The following is a 27003-nucleotide window of genomic DNA, read 5'->3' as shown; positions in this document are numbered from 1 at the left end:
TTACAGGGACGCAGAGGCGGGAGGCAGCGTTGATGCGAATGGGGTGGGGATACCCAGGAGGGACTGGGGTGGCCTGAGGTCCTGCTCCGATCCTGCCTCCTCTCTCCCGTCCCCGAGTCACAGAGACGACGCTGGGCGCTCGCCAGGGCACCCCGAGCCCCCCTCATGGAGGGCACTTCCCCATCTCACAGGCATCGCACCTGAGGCTCAGAGAGGGCGGCCCCACGCCCAAGGTCACACAGGAACCGGGCTCTCGGGAGGGCCTGCCTCCGGGGGGCTTCCCTGCGCCCCGGCCCCCCTCGGGGAGGAGCCGGCCGAGCCCCTCCTGCTCCCCGCCCCCGAGGGGCGGCCCGGGGGGCGGGCGGAGGAAGTGAGCGCAGCGGGGAGGAATGCGGGCGGGCGGGGCGCGCGGCCGGGGCGGCGGGGACAGCGGGCAGGCGGCCGGCGCGGGCGAGCGCGCGATGCCGCACTTCACCGTGGTGCCGGTGGACGGGCCGCGGCGCGGCGACTATGACAACCTCGAGGGGCTCAGTTGGGTGGACTACGGGGAGCGCGCGGAGCGGGAGGACGCGGACGGTGAGGGCGCCCCCGGGGCCGGGGGGGGCCGGGACGCGGGCCACGCGAGGCCGCCGCTCGCACACACGCCCGAAGCGCGCGCGCACACGTCGGTGCGGGCCCAACTTTTCGTAGTCGGCGCCGCCGCCGCCACCTCCCTGGCTCCGGGCGCGCAGACACTTTTTCCGGGCCCCTGGCGCCCGCGGCCGGGCCGCCCTCCCCACCCCAGCTCCTCCCTTGCGGGCCGCGGGCGGGGGTGCAGACGTGGCCGGGAAGGAGGCCAGGCCCCCGGGGCCGCCCGGATCGCGAATAGCACCGAGCACCCCTCTCTGGCCCTTCGCGCCGGGGAGCACCTACGCAGCCCGGACCCCAGTCCCAGCACCTCTGCGAACTCCCCCAGCCTCCTCTCGCCTCGCCTCCCCATTTTGCGCTTCGGCGACTCTGCCCCGAGACTACCTCTCCCCTCTCTCTTCCCCCAGCCGTGTGGAGCCGGGAAAGGAGGTTGTGCCTGCCAGAGGGGGGCTATGGGTAACTGCCTGTGAGTGCGCTCGGGTGGCTCTCCCCTTAGAGCTGTAGGTGCTGCGGGCGCTGTAGGCACAGGGGGCATCTGTGGAGCACTCCACAGAACCAGGCTTGTCTGGCGCTTCACATGCATTAACTCGTTTAATCCTCCCAATTTCGCCCATGGGACAGGTCCTGTTACTCACACTTAGGAAGGAGTGGAGCAGTTATAAAATTTGCCCCAGAGGATTCAGACCCAGCCTTGGAAACTCCAGCACTCTAACCTTTTTTTAAAAAATATTTTATTTATTCATGAGAGACACACACGGAGAGAGAGAAAGGCAGAGACACAGGCAGAGGGAGAAGCAGGCTCCATGCAGGTCTTCAGGATCAGGCCATGGGGCTGAAGGCGGCGCTAAACCGCTGAGCCACCCGGGCTGTCCTGCACTCTAACCTTTAACATAGGTGGTAGAAGTGGGCCAGGAGGTAGTTCCTCCTCCCTTCTCCCAGGTTTCTGCCTCCCAAGACCCTTTCTCCATCTCCCACCCCAGGAATCCCTCGGGGGACTGTCCTTGCTAGGAGTCCCTTGGAAAACACGTCTGAACAAATAGCAGCATATATATGTACTTGTGCAAGTGTGGTGCTCTGAGTATCACACCTGACTGCTATGTGTGGAGATGGCACAGGACAGTGGTGTGGGCTGCTAGACATGAAGGTTTTACAGGCTTGACAGTTGTCTGCATGCACATACTCCACCTCCACCCCTGCCCCTAGACTTACTCCAGTGGTCAGCAAAAGCCTGTAACCCCTGCTTCCCTGTTAGCATTGGGAGGCTATTTTCCCATAGAGGCTGGGCAGGGCTGCATCCGGAGGATCAGCCTAGACCAGTGGGGAAGCAGAGCTGAGCCTAGCCTCTGGCTCCGCCTTGGCCTCTCAGGGTGACTGGAGGGACCTGGAGCCACATTGGCTGAGTCCTGCCAGGTCCCTCTGAGCTGGGCCAGCTCCTCCCACTATCCGCCCTCCTTCTCTTCTTGCTCCTTTTCAGCCAGAACTTGGCTGTGTCTGCAGTATGGGGGACACTCTGCGCCCTGGTGAGTGATTATGATCCTTCTTGGTGGGGACTGCAAAGGGTCAGGGAGCACAAAAACAGTCTCAGGTCCATCTCATGGGGCTATCCCAACCTGGTACCTGAATCTCTCAAGGCCCATACTTCTGCTCCAAGGGGTGTAGACGGGCCTCTCATCCAGCCCACTGTGGCATGTAGGTAGGGGGTGGGGAGGTTCTAGAGGTGTACCCCTGGCAGATGCCTGTGAGAACAGGGATGAGGAGTCTCACCTGGATCCCCACTTGTAGCTGGTGTGTTCATAGCTGTGGGCAAGAACATACATATATGTGTACCTCACAGATAGTCCCCAGGACTACGCCATGCTCTGGTTCACTGGGGGTCTCAGGTTGGTATCTGAGTAGTTTGGCCTGGCAGGCATGCCCAGACCTGCTCTGGAATTTTTGGAATACCTGAGGGCTGTACAGACATCCAGGCACTGCTTAGGTCTCCCCACCTTCCCACAGTTTCATGGGAGCTATCCTTGGGGAAATCCCAGGAATGACTGCTGGGTATATAGCACCAGATTGTCCCTTTTCAGATATGTCTGGGTCATTGGAAGAATAGGTGTTATTATTTCAACTTCATAGAAGAGGAAACTAAAGCAGCACAGAGAGGGTAAGCGGGTTGCCCTGGGTCACACAGAGGGAAGATTTGCAATCCAAGTGGGCTGCCAGCCATCTGAGCCCCAAGAACCTTGAATATGTGCACCCTGGGCTACCTGCAAACCCCAGCCACACTTCTCTGGTTAAAGGCTTATACTGCACCCTGGAGTGCATCCTGGGATGACCCAGGGCTCAGGGTAGGAGTAGGAAACCTGCAGCCTAGCTCCCACTTGGCTCTGGTGGATCCTGGGACACAGATTTGGCCCCTTTCGCTGGATGACCTTGTCTCTGAATCTCTCTGAGCCTTACTTGTACTAAAAGGGAATAAATGATACCTACTGGAGTGCTGCTGTGAGGACTAAAGGCAAACCCTGGATGGGCTCTCAGCCACTCTGTGGTCATGGCTGAGGGGACAAGAATTGGGTGGGTTTTAGAAGACTATTCACAGGCATTTTGGTGGAAACTGCTATGTGTTCCACTCTGCATTTTTTGGATACTAGCACAGTCCCCTCAGAGGGGGTACTGATGATGGGATAGCCTCAGAGGGGGTACTGATGATGGGGTACTCAGTGTATGAGTTTAGCATAATTTATCATTTATTTCCAGCCTACTTTCACAAAAGGGTCAAGAGAGATAAATGCAAGAAAAGTGGCTCCCCAAAGCACTCTCACAGAAAGATCATAACTATGAAGAGGAAGAGAGCAAGGACTCTGTGATGAGACAGATGATGAATGTATTTAAAGAGTAAACTTAGTTTGGAGATTCCTGGCAGCCAAGGCAGGAAGGGAAATAAGATGAGCTCGATAGATGCCGTTTTCTTACAAAATGAAGCATCTGACTTATTCAGGAGACACGCTTTTTTTTTTTTTTTTTTTTTAGTCACAAAATCCAAGAATACTTTTCAGAGGCTTCTCACTGAAGGCATGTTAATATAATGAGCAGTGTTACTGGGTTTTCTGATTTTTCTTGTGGTTCCTTATCCTGATCCTGAACAAGTATCATAGGGTGTCTAAGGAGCTAAATGACCCCATGAGGCTTTAACATGACTCAGTGGGCTGGCTTGACCTCTTGCTGTCTTTGTCCACTATGCCGTTGGCATTGACCTACAATTGTGTAGCTCACAGGACTGAGCTGCTTGGCTCATGTAGCTAGTCTAGGTTTCTAGATGAGATGACGCATCCCTTTCACATGCTGTGGGAACGAAGAGCTGACTTTACCCCAAAAATTCTCATCAACACACTTTACCTGTCAGTCTTTGGGAGATAAAGAATCCATAGCGCGGCAACCTACAGAGTGTTGTCGGCTCAGAAAAGGCAAGCTAAATCTTACACCGATGACAAGAGAATGTGTCAGATGGAGGATGCATCATTCAGCATTCTGAGTTGCAAACAAGATAGATTAATTGTAGGCTATTTAACCAGAGAGGGTTAGCAGATAGCTCTTTGAAAACCGGGCATGGCTGGTGCATGGCTGGAACACCCCACTAGTCTGGGTCGGTGATGACAGTTCTGTTGCCACCTCCATCACTGGACACCAGGCCAACACTGCTGTCACAGTTATTGTCATCCAACACCAACGTGGCTTTTTTGAACCAAGATGACAGCTTTCCATTTGCTACGGGGCCTCCAGCCACTGCCACAGCTGCCATGCTATCTAGATGGGGACGAAAGCACTTAACGATTAGAGAAGTACTTGGTGTTCTCTGCCTGCTTGATAGAAAACTGGAGTGTAACCCATAGAGACTGACAAAGGATAAAGTTTGGGAAACCGGAGAATTTGATTGCTGGGCAACCAGAAAAAATAGCTGAGCTCTGAGTTGAGGCAGGCTTATTTTCAAAAAGGCGCGTCTGGCGGCTTTGCGCGTGGTTTACCTGGAGCCCAGGGGGCAGGTGGGGGCTGGTATCGGCCTCGCACTGAGGCTGGGGCAAGTTGCTGGGGCCTGGGGCAGGGGGACCCACCGACAGGGCTCCCCAGTGGTCCCTGCTCGGCTCACCACTCACCTCGCCCGGCCTCTGCAAGGGCTTTCTTCTTCGGCGACCCTGGATGGCCCCTGGCACCGCTTCCGCCGTCTGGACAGGCCTTGCCCCTCCTCCCAGCATGCCCCGGGGTGCCCCCCGGGACGCCCCCACGCAGTGCACAGTGGGATAGCGAGCCGGCGGCCAGCTGGCCATGGCCGCTGAAGGCGCCCTGTGTGGCTTCATATATCTGGAGGGCGGCCCCCAGTCGGGCCCTGAGGACGCCGAGCCCTTGGCGCCCAGCACACCGGTTATTCCAGGTGGACCTGGAAAGTGGGAATCTGGGGCGCGGGGCTGGGATGGTCTGAGGACTGACCAGGGCTTGGCCCCGCCCCTGCCGTCAGGCCCCGCCCCTCGGCCTTAGCACGTGGGGGCGCACGTCTGGGGCCTTCACGCCGGCCTCGGGGAAGTGATGCGCTGGCTTTTTGGGTCGTTGGCCATTTTGCTAATTCTGGCTCTTCACCGAGACAGGCAGAGTATGATGGGGAAACTGAGGCCCAGCCTGGTACTCTGACCCCTAAGGTGCTCCACAGAGATGTTTTGTGGGCTGGCTTGTTGGGCTGGGGGCGCAGGAGGCAGCCCCTGACTGGGAATTTTGTCTCTCTCTCTCCACAGGACATGGCAACCACAGAGAGAGCAGCCCTTTCCTTTGTCCCTTGGAGGCTTCCAGAGGAAATGACTATTACGACAGGAACCTGGCCCTGTTTGAGGTAGCTGAGGGGCCATTCTGGGCCATCAGTGTGGCTGGCAGGTGGGAGTAGGGGACAGAGGCCTTTCAGAACTCAAGCCTTAGCTAAGCAGGCATTCTGGACAGTTGTGTCACCGAATGTCTCAGCTCCTCCTCCAGTCTCCCCTTTTGAACGGAAACTGCTTTCCCAAAGGCCACTCACAACCCCACACCATTACCACCTCCAGGGGTATGTACCTTTGATTTCCCTGTAGCCCCACAGCAAGGTGACCACCTTCAGGACTACTCGCCTCAGGATTTCCTTTTTTCCCTTTACTCATAGGACTTCTCATTCTACCGTCCCCGGTGAACTCTTCCTAGTCCTCCCTGGTTGGCTCTTCTGACTCTGTCCTTGGAGCTTCCCTGTGTCTCTGTCAAGGGTGTTACCTTGTTTACAGAGTCCTGGCCCTTCTTACCTCCACATCTGCAGCCTTAGGGGACACCTCTCCAGATGTTTTGTGCCTCTAAACTTGAATTTTATCCTTTTGAGACTCAAGCTCAGAAGTTGGATCTGGATTTAAGGCATGGTTTAGGCCTCTTGACACTGACACACACATTCAGCTGTCCCTGGGAATCTCATGGGTTCCTCCACCTCCACATGCCCCAAAAGACCTGCATCTTCACTTCTCACTTCAAACCGGTTTCTCCTTGTGTGTTGGGTCAGAAGGAAGCTGCCAGACAGGGAAAGACCAAATGGGCAAGCAGCAGGTAGAGGCATGGCGCTGAGAAGGGTGCAGGAATAGGGAAAGCCTAGACTCCAGTGGGGACTGGGGAGCCTGAGCCCTGGGAGGCCTTCTGACCTGGAAAAGTGGCAAATTTCTGCAGCAAAGGCTTTGACCTGGCTCCACCTAAAGATGAGCTAGGGAGCCAGGATCCATCCTGGAGATTAAGGTGTGTTACAAAGCCTGGGGCCTAGGGAAAAGACCATCTGAGAGGCTCAGGGTTTGGGTAGAGACTTCAGTTGTTCCAGACATCCTCTTTTGACTTCCTTGGTTCACTGAGATGACTTTTTTTTTTTTTACGTATATATTTTCTTAAGATTTTATTTATTTATTCATGAGAGACACACACAGAGAAAGAGGCAGAGACACGGGCAGAGGGAGAAGCAGGCTCCATTCAGGGAGCCCGATGCGGAACTCGATTCTGGGACTCTAGGATCATGACCTGGGCCAGAGGCGGCACTAAACTGCTGAGCCACCCGGGCTGCCCAGATGACTTTTTTTTTTATGGGAGAGTTGAGGGCAGGTGAGTCCCAGAGGCCCGCTCACAGCTGGGAGTAGCCAGGCAGAACAGGAGGATGAAGTGTGCCATTCGCCTGTCTGCCAGCCGTGCCCTGCCCCGCCCTCACCCCCGAGGCAGGTAGTTTTCACAAATGTGCTGGCCGTGATTGTAGCCAAGATGAGGCAGAGAAAAGCAGTCACTGGGCTGGGCCTTTGTGTGGCGCGTGCTGGGGTGTGGTGCCCACACCTGCCCAGTTGGCTGGCTTGGGCTTCCTCAGGCAAGAGTGGGATCAGGCCCAAGCCTGCCTGAGAGCTTGGCAAGGGGCCAGAGGCTAGGCTGCTGCCTACACACAAGTAGCCTGGCACCAGCCAGGCTCATTGCCAGATTGCCCTGTGGCTTTGTTTGCAGGAAGAGCTGGACATCCGCCCAAAGGTATCATCTCTTCTGGGCAAGCTTGTCAGCTACACCAACCTCACACAGGGCGCCAAGGAGCATGAGGAAGCTGAGAGTGGGGAGGACACCCGCCGGAGAGCAGCCAAGGTGAGCTGGTCAGGGGCATGGCGGCGATTGGGGGGCGGGGGCCGCATTCCTGGGACTCATCACCATGGAATTGACAACTGTGAACATCCCAGGAGATGTGGGTATCAGGTACGGTGAGCATGGATGATGGGCACTGAGTGCTTTGAGCTCAAGAAAGCTTCAAGGGATGGGCTAAGGAGGAGCTTGTGAAGGGGGCAGAGGACTAGAGGGGGCAGAGGGTCGGGAAGGCCCTCAGAAATGGTAGTGAGAGTGATGGCTGCCTTTTCTCTGCCCTCTCTGTGTGCCAGGCATCATGCTAAGCAGTGGGCCTGGGTTCTTGCATGCTGTTTTCACAAGAAAGGTGTGAAACAGGTGCTACTTTCATCCTCATTTTACGGACAAGGAAACTGAGTGTCATGGGCATTAGGTAACTTGCCTAAGGTCTCTCGGCTAGACAAGATGTGTGTGTACACTAGAAGACGGACTTGAGGATTTACTGTGAGATATCTGACTGTAGAGCGCCAGAGCACTCTCATTCCATCAGGATGGATAAGCCTGTTACTGTGGGAATCAGGAACCTGGTTGTCCATTGTGACTATGTAACCAAGTGACCCAAACCTGCCCCCGACTATGTGGCTTCCATTGGCACACCTCTCCAATAGCCCCTGTGTTCCTCGAGTGCCAGGGTTAGGGAGTGACTGGAATGTAACACTGCCTCTTGGAACTTCCCTATCCCTCTCCTGGGCCCATCCCTGGTCACTGCCGTCCCTGGTCACTGTCCAGGCTTCTGGCCCTCCAGTCCTCCTCTCTCAACAGGATGACTTTACACATCTTTGCTCAGCTCCCCTATAGGACAGGTCTCAGTTTAACTGAAGACTTGGGGCAAGAAGTTCTATATCTTCACTTTGGAGGCAAGGAGCCCTCCCTCTCCATCGACTGACTCTGACATTTGGGAAACAGCTATGATTTAAAAGGAGCTTGAGGACTGCCTGGGTGGCTCAGTCCATTAAGCATCTGACTCTTGATTTTGGCTTGGGTCTTGATCTCTGGGTCGTGGGACTGAGCCCTGCATCAGGCTCCATGTTCCACATGGAGTCTACTTCTCTCTCTCCCTCTGCTCCTCCCCCTGCTCTCACATACTTTCTCTCTCAAAAAATAAATTTTTAAAATATTTTTTTCTTTTAAGATTTTATTTATTTATTCATGAGAGACACAGAAAGAGAGGCAGAGGCACAGGCAGAGGGAGAAGCAGGCTCCTCGCAGGGAGCCCAATGTGGGACTCGATCCTGGATCCCGGAATCGTGTCCTGAACCAAAGGCAGAAGCTCAACTGCTGAGCCCCCAGGCATCCCAAATAATATCTTTTAAAAATAAGGAAATAAAAGGAACTTGAGTCTGGCAGTAGCCATAGTATTCTTGCTGGAGGTCAGCATGGGCAGAAGTTCCTGGTTGGGATAAACTGGGGACCCAGCCTCAGTCCTGCTTATGAAATTTGAGCCTTGCTGGGGCACCTGGGTGGCTCAGTTGGTGAGTGTCTGCCTTCAGCTCAGGTCATGATCCCGGGTTCCTGGGATCTAGCCCCACTTTGGGCTCCCTGCTCAGCTGGGAGGCCACTCTTTTCTGCTCCCCTCTCCACCCTCATATTTTCTCTCTTTTGCTCTCATAAAATAAATAAATAATAAATAAATAAAATCTTTAGGAAAAAAAAAAAGAAATTTGGGCTTTGCTGGGGTGACCCAAGGAGAGGGTAACCTGGGCTGTTGTGCACTCCTCACCCTGCTCCTCCCGGAAGCAAACCAGCCCCCGCTTCAGAGAGGGCAGCTTACGTCACACAGACCTGACCCCCACCCTATCTTGCTGGTTGTGATTTTGCTGGAATTTATTTGTACTGCACGTGCCAGAGAAGCCTGAGTGTCTCTGGCCATCCCTGTTCAGCCCTACAGAGGGATCTTAGCCTCAGAGAGTGTTACCTGCAGTGGGTGGTAGGATCCTTGATAAGAGCCTCCTCCCTGTTCCTTCAGGCCCAATCCAGGGAGCTGGTGGCTAGAAGTACAAAGGTCCCTGAGAAAGGCTAGCGCACATCTCGACAAGTGCCAGAAGAAAGTCTGGGTTGGTGAAGGGTCATGGTCCCTTAGCCTTACGAGGAGGCTGTCAGGATGCTGGGATCCAGCTTCAGCTTACCTGCTCCAGCTCACTGGGCCTTAGGGCTAGGACGTGAGACGATGGCAGAGTGTCTCAGTTTCAGTGGCTTTTCCACAGAGGAAGGAAAAGGCTGGTTCAGTTTGTAGTGGGGTCAGTAGGAATCTAGGGAGTTGGAGCTACCGAGCTATGATCCATACCCGGGACGGGTCTGAGCAGGGCCCTTAGGAAAGGAGGCTCAGGGCAGGAAGGGTGGTCCTTCAAGCAGACCCAAGGCAGCCTCTCCATGGCAGCTGCTCTGGTTCTGGCCTGATGACCTTCAGAGGCTGCCAGAGGTTATTTGGGGATGCAGAAGGCATTTCCGGCCCTGCCCTTTCCCACACTGCCCTTTCCCCAGAGTGACTCAGCTTGGAATGGAGGTGGGGCTGGGAGCTGACACCGTCCAGTGAGTGGTCCAGGGGCTCTGTGAAGGGCTCAGAGCTGAGTTGAGGTGTGTTTGTCACATTTGAGGGGCCATTTGTTCTTACTCCAGCCTTTCCAGGCACTTCTGAGGTCCTTTTAGGCTGAACACAGATCCTGGCCTGGACCCAGACCCTTCAGAAGAGTTCCTGTGACCACGTGGTTTTCTCTCCCACCCCAGCTCCAGGGCAGCAGGCTTTGCTGGAGCTCTGATGGAAGCTCTTAGGGCCCTGCCACCTTGGGCTGCATTAGTAAGGTATCTTTCAGGAAGGTGCTAGCCTTGCCTCTTGTTTCAGCCTCTACCCTGGCTGACCAGGGTCATCCTGGATGACCCTCACTCTGCCCTTAGGTATTTGAGAAATCCTGTCTGGATTTGCCCACTGGACCTTCCTCACCTGTCCTTCAGCGTGGGTTTCTATTGTCTCTGCAGGATTTTCCCAACAGGTTACCCCAGGGACCTCCTAAAGCACCATTTACTGGGCTCAAGACCACCTTTTGGGTACCTGCAGTGCCTACTGGTGATAGAAAAGTGAGCAAACTGGGATCCCTGGGTGGCGCAGCGGTTTGGCGCCTGCCTTTGGCCCAGGGCGCGATCCTGGAGACCCAGGATCGAATCCCACGTCGGGCTCCTGGTGCATGGAGCCTGCTTCTCCCTCTGCCTATGTCTCTGCCTCTCTCTCTCTATCATAAATAAATAAAAATTAAAAAAAAAAAGAAAGAAAAGTGAGCAAACTAAAAAAAAAAGAAAAAAAAAAAAAAGAAACAAAAGTGAGCAAACTGAGTATACCCCAGCACAGTCATGAGGCATTTGAGTGAACAGTTACCATGACCCGTAGTGACCACTATGATGAAAGGGTAGATCACATGTGTTGAGGGAATACAAGAGGAAGTACCAAACTCAACCTAAAGCAACCCAGGAGAACTTCATGGAAGAGGCAACAGTTAAGTCCCCCTGAAGGTTTAACTGAAGCAGAGTTTGCCAGGCAAGGAGACAGGGCTGACCCTTCCAGGCAGAGCCCAGCACATGTCCTGGTTCAGAGGCTGTGAGTAGTCAATGTCATCAGGGGCTGAAGGTGTCAGAGAAGGTGATTGGGTACACCTGGTGGCCCAGATCAGGGAGCCTGGCCCACGCTGTGGATTACAGGATCGAGGACGCAGAGGGTTTTCAACATGGATGATGAGATTGGACTTGGTTTTCAGAGACCTGCTGTGGCAGCAGAGTGGGCTGGAGTGTGGAGAAGTCGACAGGCACGGGGGGGGGGGGCACCACCCAGGTGCCACAGGTGTAGTGCCCCAGGGTCAAGGGACTAAGACTGAGGTCAGGCAGGCTGATCTCAGGGCAGCTAAGAAGCAGACCAAGCAGAACTTCATATCCACCTGGACTGGACTTGGGGGTTGGAGAGAGGGGCTCCCAGGAACAACTTCTTGGATTCTGACATGAGTGACATGGGTCCTGCTGGATGAGAAGGTTCTAGAAGTTTAAGAAAAGAGAGGAAGGGAAGAGGGCCATACCTGGAGGGGGAGGTGAGGCCCAAAAGCTCACATGTGGGGTTTTTAAAATAATCTGGTTTTATAACTTTCCAGTCCCAAACTGCCTTCCTATACGGAAGTCAACATAGACATCCTAGCTGTCACCCCACCCACTGTGCTCCCCAGGACTACCCTTGGGATTCCAACCTACTCTCTGGTAGAACACCCTGGGGATAGGAGTCTTCTGAGTGACCAGGGGCTGGCCTTCCATAGCGCATCTGAGCCCCTTTGATATTCTCTGCTCCCCTCCTCCCCTCCTGCTCCGTAGGCACCCAGCATGGGCACCCTCATGGGGGTGTACCTGCCCTGCCTGCAAAACATCTTCGGGGTTATCCTGTTCCTGAGGCTGACCTGGATGGTAGGCACAGCCGGTGTGTTGCAGGCCCTCCTCATTGTTCTCATCTGCTGCTGCTGTGTGAGTATCCTCGCTGGGTTGGGGGCCACAGCCACCCCACAGAGCCCGCCCAGCTGAGCTGCTCACCTAGGCCTCCTTCCCACAGACTCTGCTGACAGCCATCTCCATGAGCGCCATCGCCACCAACGGTGTGGTTCCAGGTGGGTAAGCGCCACCCCAGGCCTGATGGGAGGAAGGGGTCCAGAATCCACCTTGATGTGCCCGGGAACCCTCATGCCAAGCCATGCCCTCCTTCCCTCCCCAAGTAGTTCTCAAGTGAGGTCTTAATCACTGACTCTGTGATGGTACCAACACTTAGGAGCATCCTTGCTTGACAGAATTTGAGATTACTGTTATGTTTTGTGTTTCGTTTGTTTAGTATAAAAGTAATATTTGTAAAAAGGATACTGGGGCTGACAAAGAAGATACTGGGACACACGGGGTGGCCCAAACTAAGGAATCTAGATGCTACGGATTACAGGATAGACAATGTAGAGGGCTTTCATTTTCAGCAGGGATGATGGGATTGGACTTAGTTCTCAGAGACCCTGTTTATGTATTTATTCAACCATTTTTTATACTGATGTAGATTTCTGGGTATTTTATTCTTTGGATCATAATCCAGTGCTATCATTATTTATTTTGTTGCTCAAACTATTCCACTTTGGCTGTTTAGCTATTCAGTTTGGCTTCTGTGTCTGGATTTTTTTTTTAAATAACAGCTTTAGTAGTATTAGTATAAAAGTAAGAAGGGGAAAAGATTATGATTACCATAAGAAGGTTTGAAAGTGAAGAAAAATATAGAAAGGAAAATTGGAAGTACCCATAATCACACCTTCTTGAGTTAAAAACAGTATTTGGTTAAACTGGATCAATAAGATATTACCTAATTTATGTGATTATTCTGCTCTTGGATTCTGTTTCTTCACTGTTACAAACGTTGTCATGAACAGTTTTGCACACAGATCTCTATGCACTGCCCTTGGCAACTCCCTTAGGAGAGGATCCTAGAGGTAGGATTACAGCATGGAAGGGATTAACTTTTTTAAAGTTTTTGGAGTCCTATCCCCAGATTTTTCACCAGAGACACTTTATTAGGAGCAGACTGAACAAACAACATGGGGTCACTCTTAACCCCTGCACCCCCGCTAGCCCTGTGGCCCAGTGTTGACTCTGTCAGTCTTGTCTATCTAGACTCCAGAGGAAGCACAGTCTCACGTCAGGAGGGTTAGCCATGGTACTCACCTGATGGTCAGCCATGTGCTGGGCCCTGGGGACAAAAAACTGGACAACACAGCCCTTGTCTTGGTCAGGAGGGGTCTGACTAACAGACACAGCCCTTGCGAGGAGTAAGGCCTGTTGAGCTAGGATACACCCAGCTAGAGGCTGTGGGGACCGGCCTGAGTGCAAGGACTTGGTGGGACAGTGGACCACTTGAGCACTGCTATAGATTAGGGTTGCCCTAGCAAAGCAGTCATTTCACTGGCTGTGCTAGGCACTGGAGTCAGATGGCACGGGGGTTCAGCCCCAGCGTGGCCACTTATTAACCGTGCAGGCTTGTGCAAACCTCCCAACCCTCTGCTCATCTGTAAATGGGAAAAACAGTCCCTGTCACCCTGGGTGGTTGTGAGGGGTTGTCATGGGGGGAACCCCCCCTTGAAGAAGAACCAGCCTTGACTTTCTCTTTTGTAGCTGGGGGCTCCTATTTCATGATTTCCCGCTCACTGGGACCAGAATTTGGAGGCGCTGTGGGCCTGTGCTTCTACCTGGGAACAACATTTGCAGCAGCCATGTATATCCTGGGTGCCATTGAGATCCTGCTGGTGAGTTAGGCTAAGCCCTGGCCAATTCTGGTCTTGTCCAAATAGTCCCTTCCCCAAAGGCCAGGGCTGCTCATGCTCCCCTCACCTCTGGCTAGGGTCTAGGGCTTATTATGCAGAAGGCCTTCTCAAGGGAGAAAGGTCTTTGCTCACGCGAGTCTCCCCTTCAACTCCTTGCCAGTTTGGGCCAGGCAGGGAAGCAGCCTGGCTGCCTTCACCTCGACCCTGAGTGTTCCATCCACCTGGGCACCATTTCAGCCATAGCAAGTGGTCTGTGACCTGTTGAAAAGCTGAAACTTCATGATCTTGATCATGCAGAGCCTACCGCCTGGGCTTGTGTAGGCTCTGGCCAAGTCTGTATCCCCCAGGGCTCTATGCCAGGGCCCTTCAGATCAATGTTGTCCTCATCCCTAAAAGGGTGAACCGTCTCTGGACCTTGCGTGGAGGCCATTGCCCCCTTCGTGAGCCCCATGTGTGCCCTGACTCGGCTTCCCTCTCTCCAGTGAAATGCCCGAGCTGGTAAAGAAGAGAAGTAGTGGTAGTGGGGAGCACAGGGTAACAAGTGCCCACCCCTGGGGATCCAGACAATAGGAGTTGTTGGGAGGAACTGCCTGGCTATTTCCACCTCCAGGCTCTTTGCCTGTAGTAGGGCTCTGCTCCTGGATTTTCTGGGGTCAAGAGAGAGGGGTTGTGTTTTGTTTTTCATTTCCCACATTCCTACATTTATTATTTGGATTTCTTCTGTAAGGAAAATGTGTTCTCTTCCCCATTTACTTATTCATTTAACCATGTATTTACATCAGTATGTACTCCTGGATATTTATTTTATTCTTTGGCTCATAATCCAGCACCCTCATTATTTATTTGTTGGCTGTTTAGCTATTCAGGTTGACTCCCGTGTCTGAATTAATTTTTAAAAAAATAACAACTTTATTAAGATAGAATTCACGGGCAGCCCGGGTGGCTCAGTGGTTTAGTGCTGCCTGCAGCCCAGGGCATGACCCTGGAGACCCGGGATCGAGTCCCACTTCGGGCTCCCTGCATGGAGCCTGCTTCTCCCTCTGCCTGTGTCTCTGCCTCTGTCTCTCTCTCTCTCTCTCTCTGTGTCTCTCATGAATAAATAAATAAAATCTTAAAAACAAATCAGATCTACCCCTTCTGGGTATTTCATATAAATGGAATCCTACACTATATGGTCTTTTGTAACTATTTTTTTCTTAATATTCTTTTAAAAAGAACACCAAAGAGACAGAATTCACTTTCCAGAAAGGAAGCTTGAACCTACTCTATGTGTCTCATTCCAGACCTACATTGCCCCGCCAGCTGCCATCTTTCACCCAACAGGCGCTCACGATACGTCGAGTGCCACCTTGAACAACATGCGGGTCTATGGAACCATTTTTCTGACCTTCATGACCCTGGTAGTGTTTGTTGGTGTCAAGTATGTGAACAAATTTGCCTCACTCTTCCTGGCCTGTGTGATCATCTCCATCCTGTCCATCTATGCTGGGGGCATCAAGTCCATTTTTGAGCCTCCTGTGTTTCCGTAAGTCACCTGGGAACACACCCGGGCGGGCATGGCACCGACACTCCTCCTAAGTAGATGGCCTTTGCGTCCCAGAGACTGCAGGACGGGAACACACTGGGGCCTCCAGCTGAGTGGGTGCTGATGCTTCTGCCCCCTGCCCATCCCCTACAGGGTATGCATGCTGGGCAACAGGACCCTGTCCCGGGACCAGTTTGATGTCTGTGCCAAGACAACCGTCACGAACAATGAGACAGTGGCCACCCAGCTATGGAAACTCTTCTGCCGCAGCTCCAACCTTACCACTGACTCCTGTGACCCCTACTTCCTGGTCAACAATGTGACCGAGATCCCTGGCATCCCTGGTGCAGCTGCCGGTGTGCTCCAGGGTGCGTCCTCCCTCCTGGCCTCCCTCTTCTGACCCCCAGGCTGAGCAGGAGACAGGGAGGGAGTGGGCAAGGGGAGTGGAGCACAGAGCTGTCCTTGTGTGGCCAGCTCAGGAATCAGGGGCAGGCCTGGCTACCTTCCCAGCCCAGCAGTGTCCTCTCAGCCTCGCGCTTGGCAGCTAGGTTTTGGGTGAACAGAGCCTGTTTGGCCAGTATCCCAGGCATGCAGCAGCCCCCAGAAAGTTCTGGCAGTCCCTATTTCCGCAGCCACCAGCCCCTGACGCTGCTCGGGATTGTTCTCACAGGAGCCGTAAAGGGCCTCTGTGTAGGAGACAGGCATTGGGGAGGCTCCTGTCAGGGGTGGTTTGGCCACCGTTGCCTGTTAGACTTCTGTCAAGACAGCTGCTTCCCTGTGGCCCACGTGGCTCCCCACATCCCGAACCCACAGAGCCTCTTGCATCTGCAGCCTCTGGCCGGGCTGCCCCAGCCTGCCGCTGGGAAGTAAGTGGGGCTGCAGTGCTGATGCTGCTGCCCCCACAGAAAACTTGTGGAGTGCCTACCTGGAGAAGGGCGAGGTCGTGGAGAAGCAGGGGCTGCCTTCCACAGATGCGCTGGGCCTGAAGGAGAGCCTGCCCCTGTACGTGGTGGCTGACATCGCCACATCCTTCACCGTGCTGGTTGGCATCTTCTTTCCCTCTGTAACAGGTGAGTACCTCTGGCCCACCCACCTGGCCCTGCCCTCACTCCTGGGGAGCCCCTGAGAGTGTCTTGTTGTTTTTGGAGGCATTATGGCTGGCTCAAACCGCTCCGGGGACCTCCGTGATGCCCAGAAGTCCATCCCTGTGGGGACCATTCTGGCCATTGTTACAACCTCCCTTGTGTGTATCCTTTCCCAGGCCATGGGTGTGTGGGGAGAGGGGCAGGAGGCACTTGTCTGCCATAGGTCACCAGCTGACACCGGATGTACCACACACGCATGGACACACATACCTCACTCTCCACGTGCACATGCTTGAGGGGTGTGTGCACAGCACGAAGCCCTCAGCTGGGGCTGTCCCCGCTATCTGCTGGTTCCAGCTGGGGTGAGGGCCATGTGGGTTCTGCGTGGGGACCGAGTAGGGGCAGCAGTGGCAGCGGAGACCTAGCTTTCCTTGACATGGCTGCAGACTTCAGCAGTGTGGTTCTCTTTGGTGCCTGCATCGAGGGTGTGGTACTCCGGGACAAGTGAGTGAGCTGGGCCCCTCCCTGTGGCAGGGGGCTCAGCTTTTGCCTGCCCTGACACCAGCTCCCCTCATACGCGTGGTCCCACACATGTCCTCAGGCTGCTGGTTGGCAATGGTGGTTGGTCTGTGCCACCAGGTGAGTCCGGCCCTACCAGGACCTTTTCTTCTGAGAGGATGGTGACGTCAGGATCAGGGCTGGCCTAGGGAAAGGATAGGGGCTGATGAACTAGTCTTCTCTGCTGAGGGACCAGAGCTCTGCCCACCACAGCCGTCCTTCCTGACTGCTGACATCCCTCACTCTGGTCAGCCCCACCCAGGGCTTGGGGGCTCCTTGCATGGAGCATGGCCTGAGCCTGGCCCCTGCAGGTACGGCGATGGCGTCAGCAGGAACCTGGTGGTGGGCACACTGGCCTGGCCTTCGCCCTGGGTCATCGTCATCGGGTCCTTCTTCTCAACTTGTGGTGCCGGCCTACAAAGCCTCACTGGGGCACCGCGCCTTTTGCAGGCCATTGCCAAGGACAACATCATTCCCTTCCTCAGGGTGAGCCCATCTGCACTCCCCGGTGGGGGCCCGGGTGCTGCTGGCCTCACACTGACTTGGGTAGTGAGGTCGGGGATGTGGATGCACTGCTTCTTCCCGGGGCCTACAGTGGCTCTGGGGCCGTGCAGCCATTCGGGGGAAGCTGCCGAGAGCTGCCCTGGTCCTGCCCTGCTGTTGGCAGAGCTACTTGGGCCCAGAATCCTCATGGCCTTTCCATGGCTCATCTACAACAGAGAGGCCTGGAGAGATGGGAGGGCAGAGAAACTTGTGGTACCTAGCAGGGCAGGTGTGGATGTGCCCTAAGCCCCGGAGGAGAGACTTGGGGGTAATGGAGGCCAGGCTAGGGCTTGTGGCCCGAAGTGTGGAATGGGGGTGACGGGATCAACTCTTGCCTTGCTGACTCCACGGACCTGGTGCCTGCAGGTATTTGGCCATGGAAAGGCAAATGGTGAACCAACGTGGGCACTCCTCCTGACAGCACTCATTGCTGAGCTGGGCATCCTCATCGCCTCCCTTGACATGGTGGCCCCCATTCTATCCATGTGAGCTGGGGGCCAGGGCAGGGCCGGGGAGTGGTCTTGGGAAGGGTTCCCTGACCCCTCAGCACCCCTCACCCGGGAGCCCCAGCACCCTCCTGTGACCCTCCCGCTGCTGCGGGTACAGCTGGGAGACATGCCAGGCTGTATGGGGAAAGCCTGCACGACAGAACTCAGCCTACCTCCACTTTCAGGGTGAGCCCGGCACTTACCAGCAGTTTTTCAGAGACCAGCAGGTCCCGTGCTCCTCTGGGAGACGCCCAGAGCAGGCAGCCGGACCCTGCACTCCCAGACAGGGCGAGCGCGAGTGCCTCGTGCCTTGAGGCCGCCACTGCCCCATCCGTCTGCTTTCAAAGCTGCTTGCTTTTAAAGTTCTGGAATCAGCTGGGCATTTGAGCCCCCCCCCCCACCCCGTGCCTGTGGGAGGTGGTCAGCATGTGGGGATTTCTGGGGGCCTCTGAGGCAGCGCTCCTGTGGGTGCTATTCACCTCTGGCAGGGGCTACGCCACTTCTCACACACCTCATTCTACGGCCCGCCCGTGCTCCCTCTCGTTCGGTGATCACAGGACTGCCACTCAGTCGCCGTCCCAGTCGCCTCCCGCCTGACCGGCCCTCCTTCCCCCTGAAGCAGCGCCCCCCAGCCTCAGGCAGGCCTTTCAGAGTCGTGCTCCCGACTCCCTCCGGCTCACCCCCACTGCTGCCCAGCTCCCTCGTGCGCCAGTGCACACCCGAAACTCTTGCCACCGTCACCGGTTGGTGACCCTACTGCCCAAGCCAAAGGGTCTGCCCCAGACTCTGTCAGGTGTTTCTCCCTGAGCCCTGATGGAACTGACCATTTCTCCCCTCTGGGAGTCCCTGCCCCCTGGCACGCCCTTTCTAGTAAGCTGTCCTGCCGTCTTGTCTGCCCTTCCTTTCCTGCCAGCCCTCAGCCAGAGGGCTCACGCAGCAGCCTCCCCCACTCACCCCAGAGCCCCTCACGGGGTACACATATTTCAGTGTATGCAATATGGCCCTTTCATATTCCTCGAGGCTCCCCTCTGCACATTCATGACAGCCCTTCATCCAACTGGTCACCTGGCCAGAGCCTGAATGTGGTCTAGCCGTCTCCAGACACTGAACACTCCTCGGCTCCGTCCCTTCCCACCGTTCCCCCTGCCTGCAGCCCCCTCCCCACACCTCTGCCTGGGGCCCCTTGCCCGTCCTCTAAGGGCTGGCTCTGTGGATCCCCCTATGGTAGGCCCATCTGCCTCAGGCTTGCAGCTGAGGAGACCCGGCTGAGCGCACTCAGGGCGGGGCCGTGACGCTCTCAGTTCCTAGTCCAGGCCTTGCCCGGAGAAGGGCAGGTACGTCAGGTACCTGGCTGCCAAGGAGGCCACTCTCTACCAGCCATTCCCTGTGCTGCAGGTTCTTTCTGATGTGTTACCTGTTTGTGAACCTGGCCTGTGCTGTGCAGACGCTCCTCAGGACACCCAACTGGCGGCCCCGGTTCAAGTACTATCACTGGTAAGCTTGGGCCCCTGAACCAAGTCCTCCAACACAAGAATTTGGGGGGAAGCTGGGAGCCCCATCCTGGGGTTTGATTTCCTGAGTAACTGTTGCTATCATGAAAGATTGGGGTGTTGGAGGGGCCCCAGCTGATCTTTCCCTGACTCTGGCCCTTCCCCACTATGACCCAGGGCACTGTCCTTCCTGGGCATGAGCCTCTGCCTGGCCCTCATGTTTGTCTCCTCCTGGTACTATGCCCTCGTGGCCATGCTCATTGCGGGCATGATCTACAAGTACATTGAATACCAAGGGTGAGTGAGGGGCTGCCACCTAGTCGGGGCAAATGGGGTGGTCTGTATGCGGGATCTGGGGGAGCTGAGCCATCATCTAGCCACCGTGGGTGTGGGTTTGGGGGGTCTGTGACCCAGGGGCTGGCCGTCCTCCATCTCACATACACATGGACAGAGTCCCATGGGTGGGACCAGGGACTCACTAGCTTCACATGGCCTCTGCAGGGCTGAAAAGGAGTGGGGTGACGGGATCCGAGGCCTCTCCCTGAGTGCTGCCCGCTATGCACTGTTGCGGCTAGAGGAGGGGCCTCCACACACCAAGAACTGGCGGTGAGTTCACACCCAGCCTGGCAAGGGCCGCTCTGGGTTCTCAGGGGGTACTGTGAGGGTGGGAGGGTGGAGAGGTGCTGGCTCTCCCTCCCTAGTCCATGTTCCCTGCCCTGGGGTTGTCAGGGTGCCCTTGGATTCCTACTCCAACCTGTAGGGGCCTGTGAGCTGAGACAGGAGGAAGAAGAGGGGCTCCCTGGAAACCTGTGGCCCAGGTCTCAGGCTCCCCATCTGGCCTCTGCAGGCCTCAGCTGCTGGTGCTGCTGAAGCTGGACGAGGACCTTCATGTGAAGTACCCGCGGCTCCTAACTTTCGCCTCCCAGCTGAAGGCTGGCAAGGGCCTGACCATCGTCGGTTCTGTCATCCAGGGCAGCTTCTTGGAGAGCTATGGCGAGGCCCAGGCCGCTGAGCAGGTGCCTGCTGTAGGGCGCAGGGTGCTGAGCCAGACCAGAGGTGTCTGGACTGAAGCTGACTCTTAGGAGAAGGGGACTCATCCTGGTCAGTCAGGTGGCCGGCACTGCTGCCACCTGAGAGCTGGAACGAGGGGGTATGGCCGTCCCATCTTGAAAACATGGCCTCTGGGCCAGCAGCTTTCCTCCTTCCCCTCCCCACCCCCACCCCACATCGTTCTGTGGGGAGGGAGCCCAGCAGAGGGAACCTTAATGGCCTCACCTTCTGCCCCTGCTGTGTTCCCCACAGACAATCAAGAACATGATGGAGATTGAGAAGGTGAAGGGCTTTTGCCAGGTGGTGGTAGCCAGCAAGGTGCGAGAGGGGCTGGCCCACCTCATCCAGTCTTGCGGCCTGGGCGGCATGAGGCATAACTCTGTGGTGCTGGGCTGGCCCTATGGCTGGCGACAGAGTGAAGATCCACGTGCCTGGAAGACGTTTATTGGTACGTGACGTGGCAGCTCCTGGGCTCGGCCTTCGGGGAAAGGGGCTGGGGATCAAGTCAGAGTGGAGACCGGAGGGCCACGGGCTGGCAGTCAACAGCGGCCCTCTTCCTCAGATACTGTGCGCTGCACCACGGCAGCCCACCTGGCGCTGCTTGTGCCCAAGAACATCGCCTTCTACCCCAGCAACCACGAGCGCTACCTGGAGGGCCACATTGATGTCTGGTGGATTGTGCATGACGGGGGCATGCTCATGCTTTTGCCCTTCCTGCTGCGCCAGCACAAGGTAGGCCAGGCGGATGGACCCACGCTGGAAGGGCTGCATGTGGAGGGGTGGGACATGACTAAAGCACCTGCCGCAGGTGTGGAGGAAGTGCCGGATGCGCATCTTCACTGTGGCCCAGATGGACGACAACAGCATCCAGATGAAGAAGGATCTGGCCGTCTTCCTGTACCACCTACGCCTTGAGGCAGAGGTGGAGGTGGTAGAGATGGTGAGTCACCTGCCCCTGTGGCCCTGTGGACACGCTGCCCCATGCAGCCCATTCCTCATGGTCCACCCTGTCCCCAGCATAACAGTGATATCTCGGCCTACACCTATGAGCGGACCCTGATGATGGAGCAGCGCTCCCAGATGCTGCGGCAGATGAGGCTGACGAAGACGGAGCGGGAGCGAGAGGTCAGTGGCCTGCTGCTTTGGGGCAGGGGCGGTGGCAGGTCACACTTCAGAGGCACCATGGGTTTGGGGAATCAGAATGACTTACTCAGTCTCACCCAAGTCAGTACCCATCTTCCCGAGGCCAAGTGATCATGTTGGGCCGACCGGGCTCCCCTTTTCTCATGGCACCGAGGCCACCTCTGGTTTGCCTTAGGCCCAGCTGGTCAAGGACCGGCACTCAGCCCTGCGGCTGGAGAGCCTGTACTCCGACGAGGAGGACGAGTCTGCAGCTGGGGCTGACAAAATCCAGATGACATGGACACGGGACAAGTACATGGCAGCTGAGCCCTGGGACCCCAGCCATGCCCCTGACAATTTTCGGGAGCTGGTGCATATTAAGCCGTGAGTGCAGCAAAAACGAACCCACCCACGCTGGAGTCTGGGCATGGAGGTGGGCTGGGGGTGGACAAGGTCTTTGGGTGGGCCAGACGTGGGGCCTGTGATCAGCTCCATTACCTGCAGGGACCAGTCCAATGTGCGGCGCATGCACACGGCTGTAAAGCTCAATGAAGTCATCGTCACACGCTCCCACGATGCCCGCCTGGTTCTACTGAACATGCCTGGCCCCCCCAAGAACAGCGAAGGTGATGAGAACTGTATCCTTTTGGGGAGGCAGTAGTGGGGAGGTGGACAATGCATGAGGTGCGCCTAGAGCTCCTTTCCTTAGATGCCCCCAGGGGGTGCCGGGTTACCCCAGGTTTGATTAATGGGCCCGATTTCCCTGGGTGCCCCTTGGTGCTGCCTCCTTGACCTGGTGCCCTACAGACATGGAGTTCCTGGAGGTGCTGACCGAGGGCCTCGAGCGTGTGCTATTGGTGCGTGGAGGCGGTCGTGAAGTGATCACCATTTACTCTTGAGCTGGCTATATGCTTACGGCTTAGAGTAGAGGTGTCCAGGGTACCAGCCCCCTCCCAACACCAAGCCGGTAGCCCTGCTTTGCCTGGACCTGTCCTAGACCCAGCTTTGCTAGGTTTCCTTGGAGACCCGGCCTGGGCTGGTAACAGAGATGGATCCAAGCTTCTGCAGGACCCTGAGAGGTGTGGGGACTTACCCCACCCAGCACCCCAGGAGGCCCGTCCTGGCTGGAGAAGACTGGGGGAGGGCTGATGCGGGATTTGAAAGCAGCCTGCCCAGGAACGCTATTTATTGCATATTTATTGTTCGGATGTCACCATCAGAGAGGAGGGGGAGGGCAACAAGGGACGGGGTCTGGCCCAGCCCACCTGCTGGAAGACCTGGCTCAGGCTGCTGTGGGCAGGGACCCCCATCAAGCCAGGCTGAATGGAACTGGCCAGCTGGGGCCTGACTTTTTCAATAAAACATTGTGTACTTCTGGGCCTCCTGCTGCCCCAGCTCTGTTTCCCCTGGCACCAAGGGAGGAAGGCGGAACTGAAACCAGGCCCAGAGCTGGCTCCCTGAGGCTATGCCCCTTTGCAGCAATCTCTAGCCACCCCCATTGGCCAGGGTGTCCCTCCCACTGGCCTTAGAGCCCCTCCCACCTCCACTCTAGATAAGGCCAGCCCAGGACTGCTTCACTGGGCAATAGGCACTAGGGCTGGAATGGGGCCGCCGGGCTCCCCATGGCAGTGGGGGCTGCTGCTGCTGCTGCTCCCCCCTGCCACCCCCTTCTGGCTTTTCAATGTGCTCTTCCCCCCGCACACCACGCCCAAGGCTGAGCTCAGTAACCACACACGGCCCGTCATCCTCGGTAAGCCCCCGCCAGGCCCCTGAAGCGCCAGGCCAGACCTCAGGGAGCCTGGGTCCCAGCCCCCTGGTAGCAGACCTGCCAAGGCCCGTCTGCCCCTGCATCCGCCCTGATACCTGCTTCTGTGTTTGAGGGTCCAAATGCTTCTCCTGAAGAGAAATGAAGCCCTTCCCCCACCACACTGGTCAGGCGTGCCTGGGCCCTCTACCCAGGCGGGTGGAGTTGGGGGGGGGGTGTGCCTGAGGGCTCAGCCAGGGCATTACAGCCGCTCAGCCCCCACCCCAGCAAGGATAAGCCCAGCCCAGCAAAACAAGAGGCCCATCAAGGCCTGCCTCCTACTCCTAGGCCCAGGCCCCACTCCCCTATACCTATTTGTTCTCACCTTGGACTTCGGCATTAATTGGAGAGCCAGGCTAGATATTTGCCTTTTGGGGACAGGGGTCAGTGGCCTTGGCCCCTGCACCTTCCTTGCCTGAGGGGAACCTGGGCTCTGGGCTGCTGGGGGGAGAGGGTGCGGGGTTGTGATCGGAAAGGACCAAGTCCTTAGTTCCTGGAGGTGGAGGGTGTGGGAGATGAAGGGGTGGAGCCGGGCCTGGAGTGAGCAGCGGAGGGCGGGGGTGGAATCCAAGGAATTCAGAATGAAGGCTAGTGCCCACAGTGCCTGGCTGCCTGGGGAATCAGCTGGAAGCCAAGCTGGATAAACCAGATGTGGTGAACTGGATGTGCTACCGCAAGACAGAAGAATTCTTCACCATCTGGCTGGATCTCAATATGTTCCTACCCCTTGGAGTGGACTGCTGGATCGATAACACCAGGTACCTGCCATCCCCTCTGCCTGGGCCCCCACACTGCCCCTGGGCTGCTGGCCGGCTGAATGGCCCCCTGCCCCCAGGGTTGTCTACAACCGCAGCTCTGGGCGTGTGTCCAATGCCCCTGGTGTAGAGATCCGCGTCCCTGGCTTTGGGAAGACCTACTCTGTCGAGTACCTGGATAACAACAAGCTGGCAGGTGAGTTCAGTGGGGGAAAGGGCGGGGCTCCAGCTGCCATTGGTGTCCCAGAGCCTCCCGTGCCGCTGCCTTCCCACAGGTTACATGCACACACTGGTGCAGAATCTGGTCAACAATGGGTACGTGCGGGACGAGACGGTGAGGGCCGCCCCCTACGACTGGCGGCTGGAGCCTAGTGAGTGTCTGCGGGAGTGGGCTTGGGGCAGGGCAGGTGGGCCCCCGACCACCACGGCCCTGACCCCACCCTGACCCTGCCTGTCCCATTGCAGGCCAGCAGGAGGAATACTACCGGAAGCTCGCTGGGCTGGTGGAGGAGATGCACGCTGCCTATGGGAAGCCTGTCTTCCTCATTGGTCACAGCCTCGGTTGCCTACACTTGCTCTATTTCTTGCTGCGCCAGCCTCAGGCCTGGAAGGACCACTTCATCGATGGGTTCATCTCTCTCGGGGCTCCCTGGGGGGGTTCCATCAAGCCCATGCTGGTCTTGGCCTCAGGTGAGAGAGCCTCAGACCACCTATGTCAATGAGAGGACTGGGGTTGGGGGAATGAAGCTGACCACGGGCCTGTCCTCACTCCAGCTTCTGCTTACGGTGCCAGGCTGAGGGTATTATTTACCATCCCTAAGGCATGGCCCCTGTCACTGGCCCCTGAGAGCCGTAAGCCCGGCCCGACCTGGTGACTCCTGCCAGAAATCTGTTTTGGTGACAAAAGGAAAGTAAACAGAGAGGAAATGAACCCAAGCAATCTGACACATGGGCCTAGGTCTGTTCCTTGTGGTCCCAGGGCCTGCCCACTTAGCTTTTAGCTGCCATCTACTTCCAGGAGCTTCCAGGTGTTTTCCAGGGATCTGCCTATGGAGGACAGATGTGCCCAAGCCAGGGCCAGATCCTAAAAGCCCCTTTGCCCTTCCCTGAGAAGTGGCACAGCTACCACCTGTTGAGCACTAAGTGTAGGCTGGGCAGAGCCAGACTCCACCTTCCTCCCAGGAGCGTACAGTCCCTGAGGGAAACACTCATCAGACTACATCAATAAATGCCAAACACAGACACAGTCTACCTTCATCCTTCCCAAGGACACAGCTCTGACCCCTGTCACATAGCTCTGGGTCACAGGGGCCAGCAGACACCTGGCTGAGGGAGAACCACCAGCACCATCTACACACACACACACACACACACACACACACACACAGCCATCTTCAGGAAACCAGCCCCTAGAGGCTCTTTAGCTCTGCTCCACAGACATGCCCTCAGGGCTTCCCATTTAATAAGCACACATTGAACACCTACTGAATGCCAGGCCTGCTCAGAGTCTGTGGCTTGTAATCAGTGTTTGGATTGCGCAGGGGCAAGCTTGAGCATCCAGCTGAGACTGGGGTGGGAAGCATGTTGTGGGCCAGAGGCAGCCAGACCTGGCTCCCTGACCCCCCTGCCTCTTGTTCACAGGTGACAACCAGGGCATCCCGATCATGTCCAGCATCAAGCTGAGAGAGGAACAGCGTATAACGACGACCTCCCCCTGGATGTTTCCTTCCAGAGAGGCATGGCCCGAAGACCATGTGTTCATTTCCACGCCCAGCTTCAACTACACAGGCCGTGACTTCCAGCGCTTCTTTGCAGACTTGCACTTTGAGGAAGGCTGGTACATGTGGCTACAGTCACGTGACCTACTGGCAGGACTCCCAGCACCCGGTGTGGAAGTGTACTGTCTATATGGCGTGGGCCTGCCCACACCCCGCACTTACATCTTTGATCATGGCTTTCCCTACACAGACCCCGTAGGGGTGCTCTATGAGGACGGTGATGACACCGTAGCCACACGCAGTACTGAGCTCTGTGCCCGCTGGCAGAGCCGCCAGCCACAGCCTGTGCACCTGCTGCCTCTGCATGGGACAGAGCACCTCAACATGGTCTTCAGTAACCAGACTTTAGAGCACATCAATGCCATCCTGTTGGGTACCTACCGACATAACACCCCTGTACCCCCAGCTGCCAGCCCAGGGCCTCTGCCCCCTGAATAAAGATCTTCTTTTGCTCTCTAAGCCTTGACGTGTATTGTGGGTTGGGGAGGAGGCACTAGAGTCCATATAGCAGGCCTCACTGAGCAGTAGCCATAGGCCTGGTGCTTTGTGGAATATAAGGGCAGGATGGACTTCGGTGAAGCCTGGGCTTGAACTGGGAACCCTGAGATGTCTAGCTTCCCACTCTCCTGGTTGAGCTGTTGATGTAGCCTGCCTCTGCTTGGGGGATGGGGGACTAGAGGTAGCTGCACAAACAGCTGTGGGATGGAGGCATTTGGAGCCAAAGTGCAGAGCAGGGAAGATGTGAGCTGTCCTGCCCACTCTCAAAAGGGCAAGTGGATTCCACCTCTAGACAGGGTCTTTTTTTTTTTTTTTTTTAAGGTTTATTTATGAGGGGGCAGTGGAGGGCAAAGAAGATCTCAAGCAGACTCCCCACTGAGCTCAGAGCCCACCGCAGGGCTCGATCCCACAAACCATGAGCCAAAATCACAAGTCAGATGCTCACCTGAGCCACCCAGGAGTCCCCCTAGACAGGGCCTTTTGAGGGCTAAGTGGATATCAGAAGCACAAGAGTTTTTAGAATCTGAGGGAGAAACAGCCCCTAATCAGATCATTTCTCTAATGATGGTGTAATTAAGGGAACTAAGTGGTCTGAGAGAAAAGTTTAGGGAGCACCAAAGGGCTGAGTCTTGGGGGGTCAGGGAAGGCTGCCCAGAGGGGATGGTGCCTATTCTGAGATCAGACGGGATGAGAAAGGTCA

General features: G+C 56.2%; 2 protein-coding genes across 10 annotated transcripts; both read left to right on the top strand.

The window, feature by feature from the left end:
• Positions 1 to 413: 413 nt before the first annotated feature.
• SLC12A4 (solute carrier family 12 member 4) lies at positions 414 to 22848 on the top strand. 8 transcript variants are annotated; one of them, XM_077887490.1, is made up of 24 exons: positions 414 to 576; positions 5394 to 5488; positions 7135 to 7266; positions 11641 to 11787; positions 11873 to 11927; positions 13459 to 13589; positions 14891 to 15132; positions 15286 to 15500; positions 16038 to 16202; positions 16281 to 16379; positions 16664 to 16721; positions 17087 to 17261; positions 17685 to 17803; positions 19202 to 19300; positions 19474 to 19593; positions 19798 to 19902; positions 20144 to 20312; positions 20599 to 20794; positions 20909 to 21078; positions 21155 to 21286; positions 21364 to 21471; positions 21665 to 21852; positions 21973 to 22106; positions 22276 to 22848. In XM_077887490.1, the coding sequence occupies exons 1-24, from the start codon at positions 462 to 464 to the stop codon at positions 22365 to 22367; spliced, it is 3261 nt and encodes a 1086-aa protein (XP_077743616.1). In that variant the 5' UTR covers positions 414 to 461; the 3' UTR covers positions 22368 to 22848. The 8 variants fall into 8 exon arrangements, with proteins under 8 accessions (XP_077743616.1, XP_077743607.1, XP_077743661.1 ...); XM_077887481.1 differs by having other exon boundaries at positions 7111 to 7266; XM_077887535.1 differs by lacking the exon at positions 414 to 576 and adding an exon at positions 2111 to 2147.
• Positions 22849 to 22929: 81 nt separating this feature from the next.
• On the top strand, positions 22930 to 26264 carry LCAT (lecithin-cholesterol acyltransferase). Of its 2 annotated transcripts, none has more exons than XM_077887878.1 (6): positions 22930 to 23218; positions 23874 to 24030; positions 24108 to 24223; positions 24303 to 24398; positions 24493 to 24717; positions 25669 to 26264. In XM_077887878.1, exons 1-6 carry the CDS (start codon positions 23071 to 23073, stop codon positions 26241 to 26243), a joined length of 1317 nt encoding a protein of 438 aa, XP_077744004.1. In that variant the 5' UTR covers positions 22930 to 23070; the 3' UTR covers positions 26244 to 26264. The 2 variants fall into 2 exon arrangements, with proteins under 2 accessions (XP_077744004.1, XP_077743994.1); XM_077887868.1 differs by having other exon boundaries at positions 22998 to 23218; positions 23865 to 24030.
• Positions 26265 to 27003: the final 739 nt, after the last annotated feature.

This window comes from Canis aureus, chromosome 3 (genome assembly GCF_053574225.1).
Source record: "Canis aureus isolate CA01 chromosome 3, VMU_Caureus_v.1.0, whole genome shotgun sequence".
In the NCBI taxonomy this organism is placed as follows: domain Eukaryota; kingdom Metazoa; phylum Chordata; class Mammalia; order Carnivora; family Canidae; genus Canis; species Canis aureus.
This window is presented reverse-complemented; position numbering and strand designations above follow the sequence as displayed.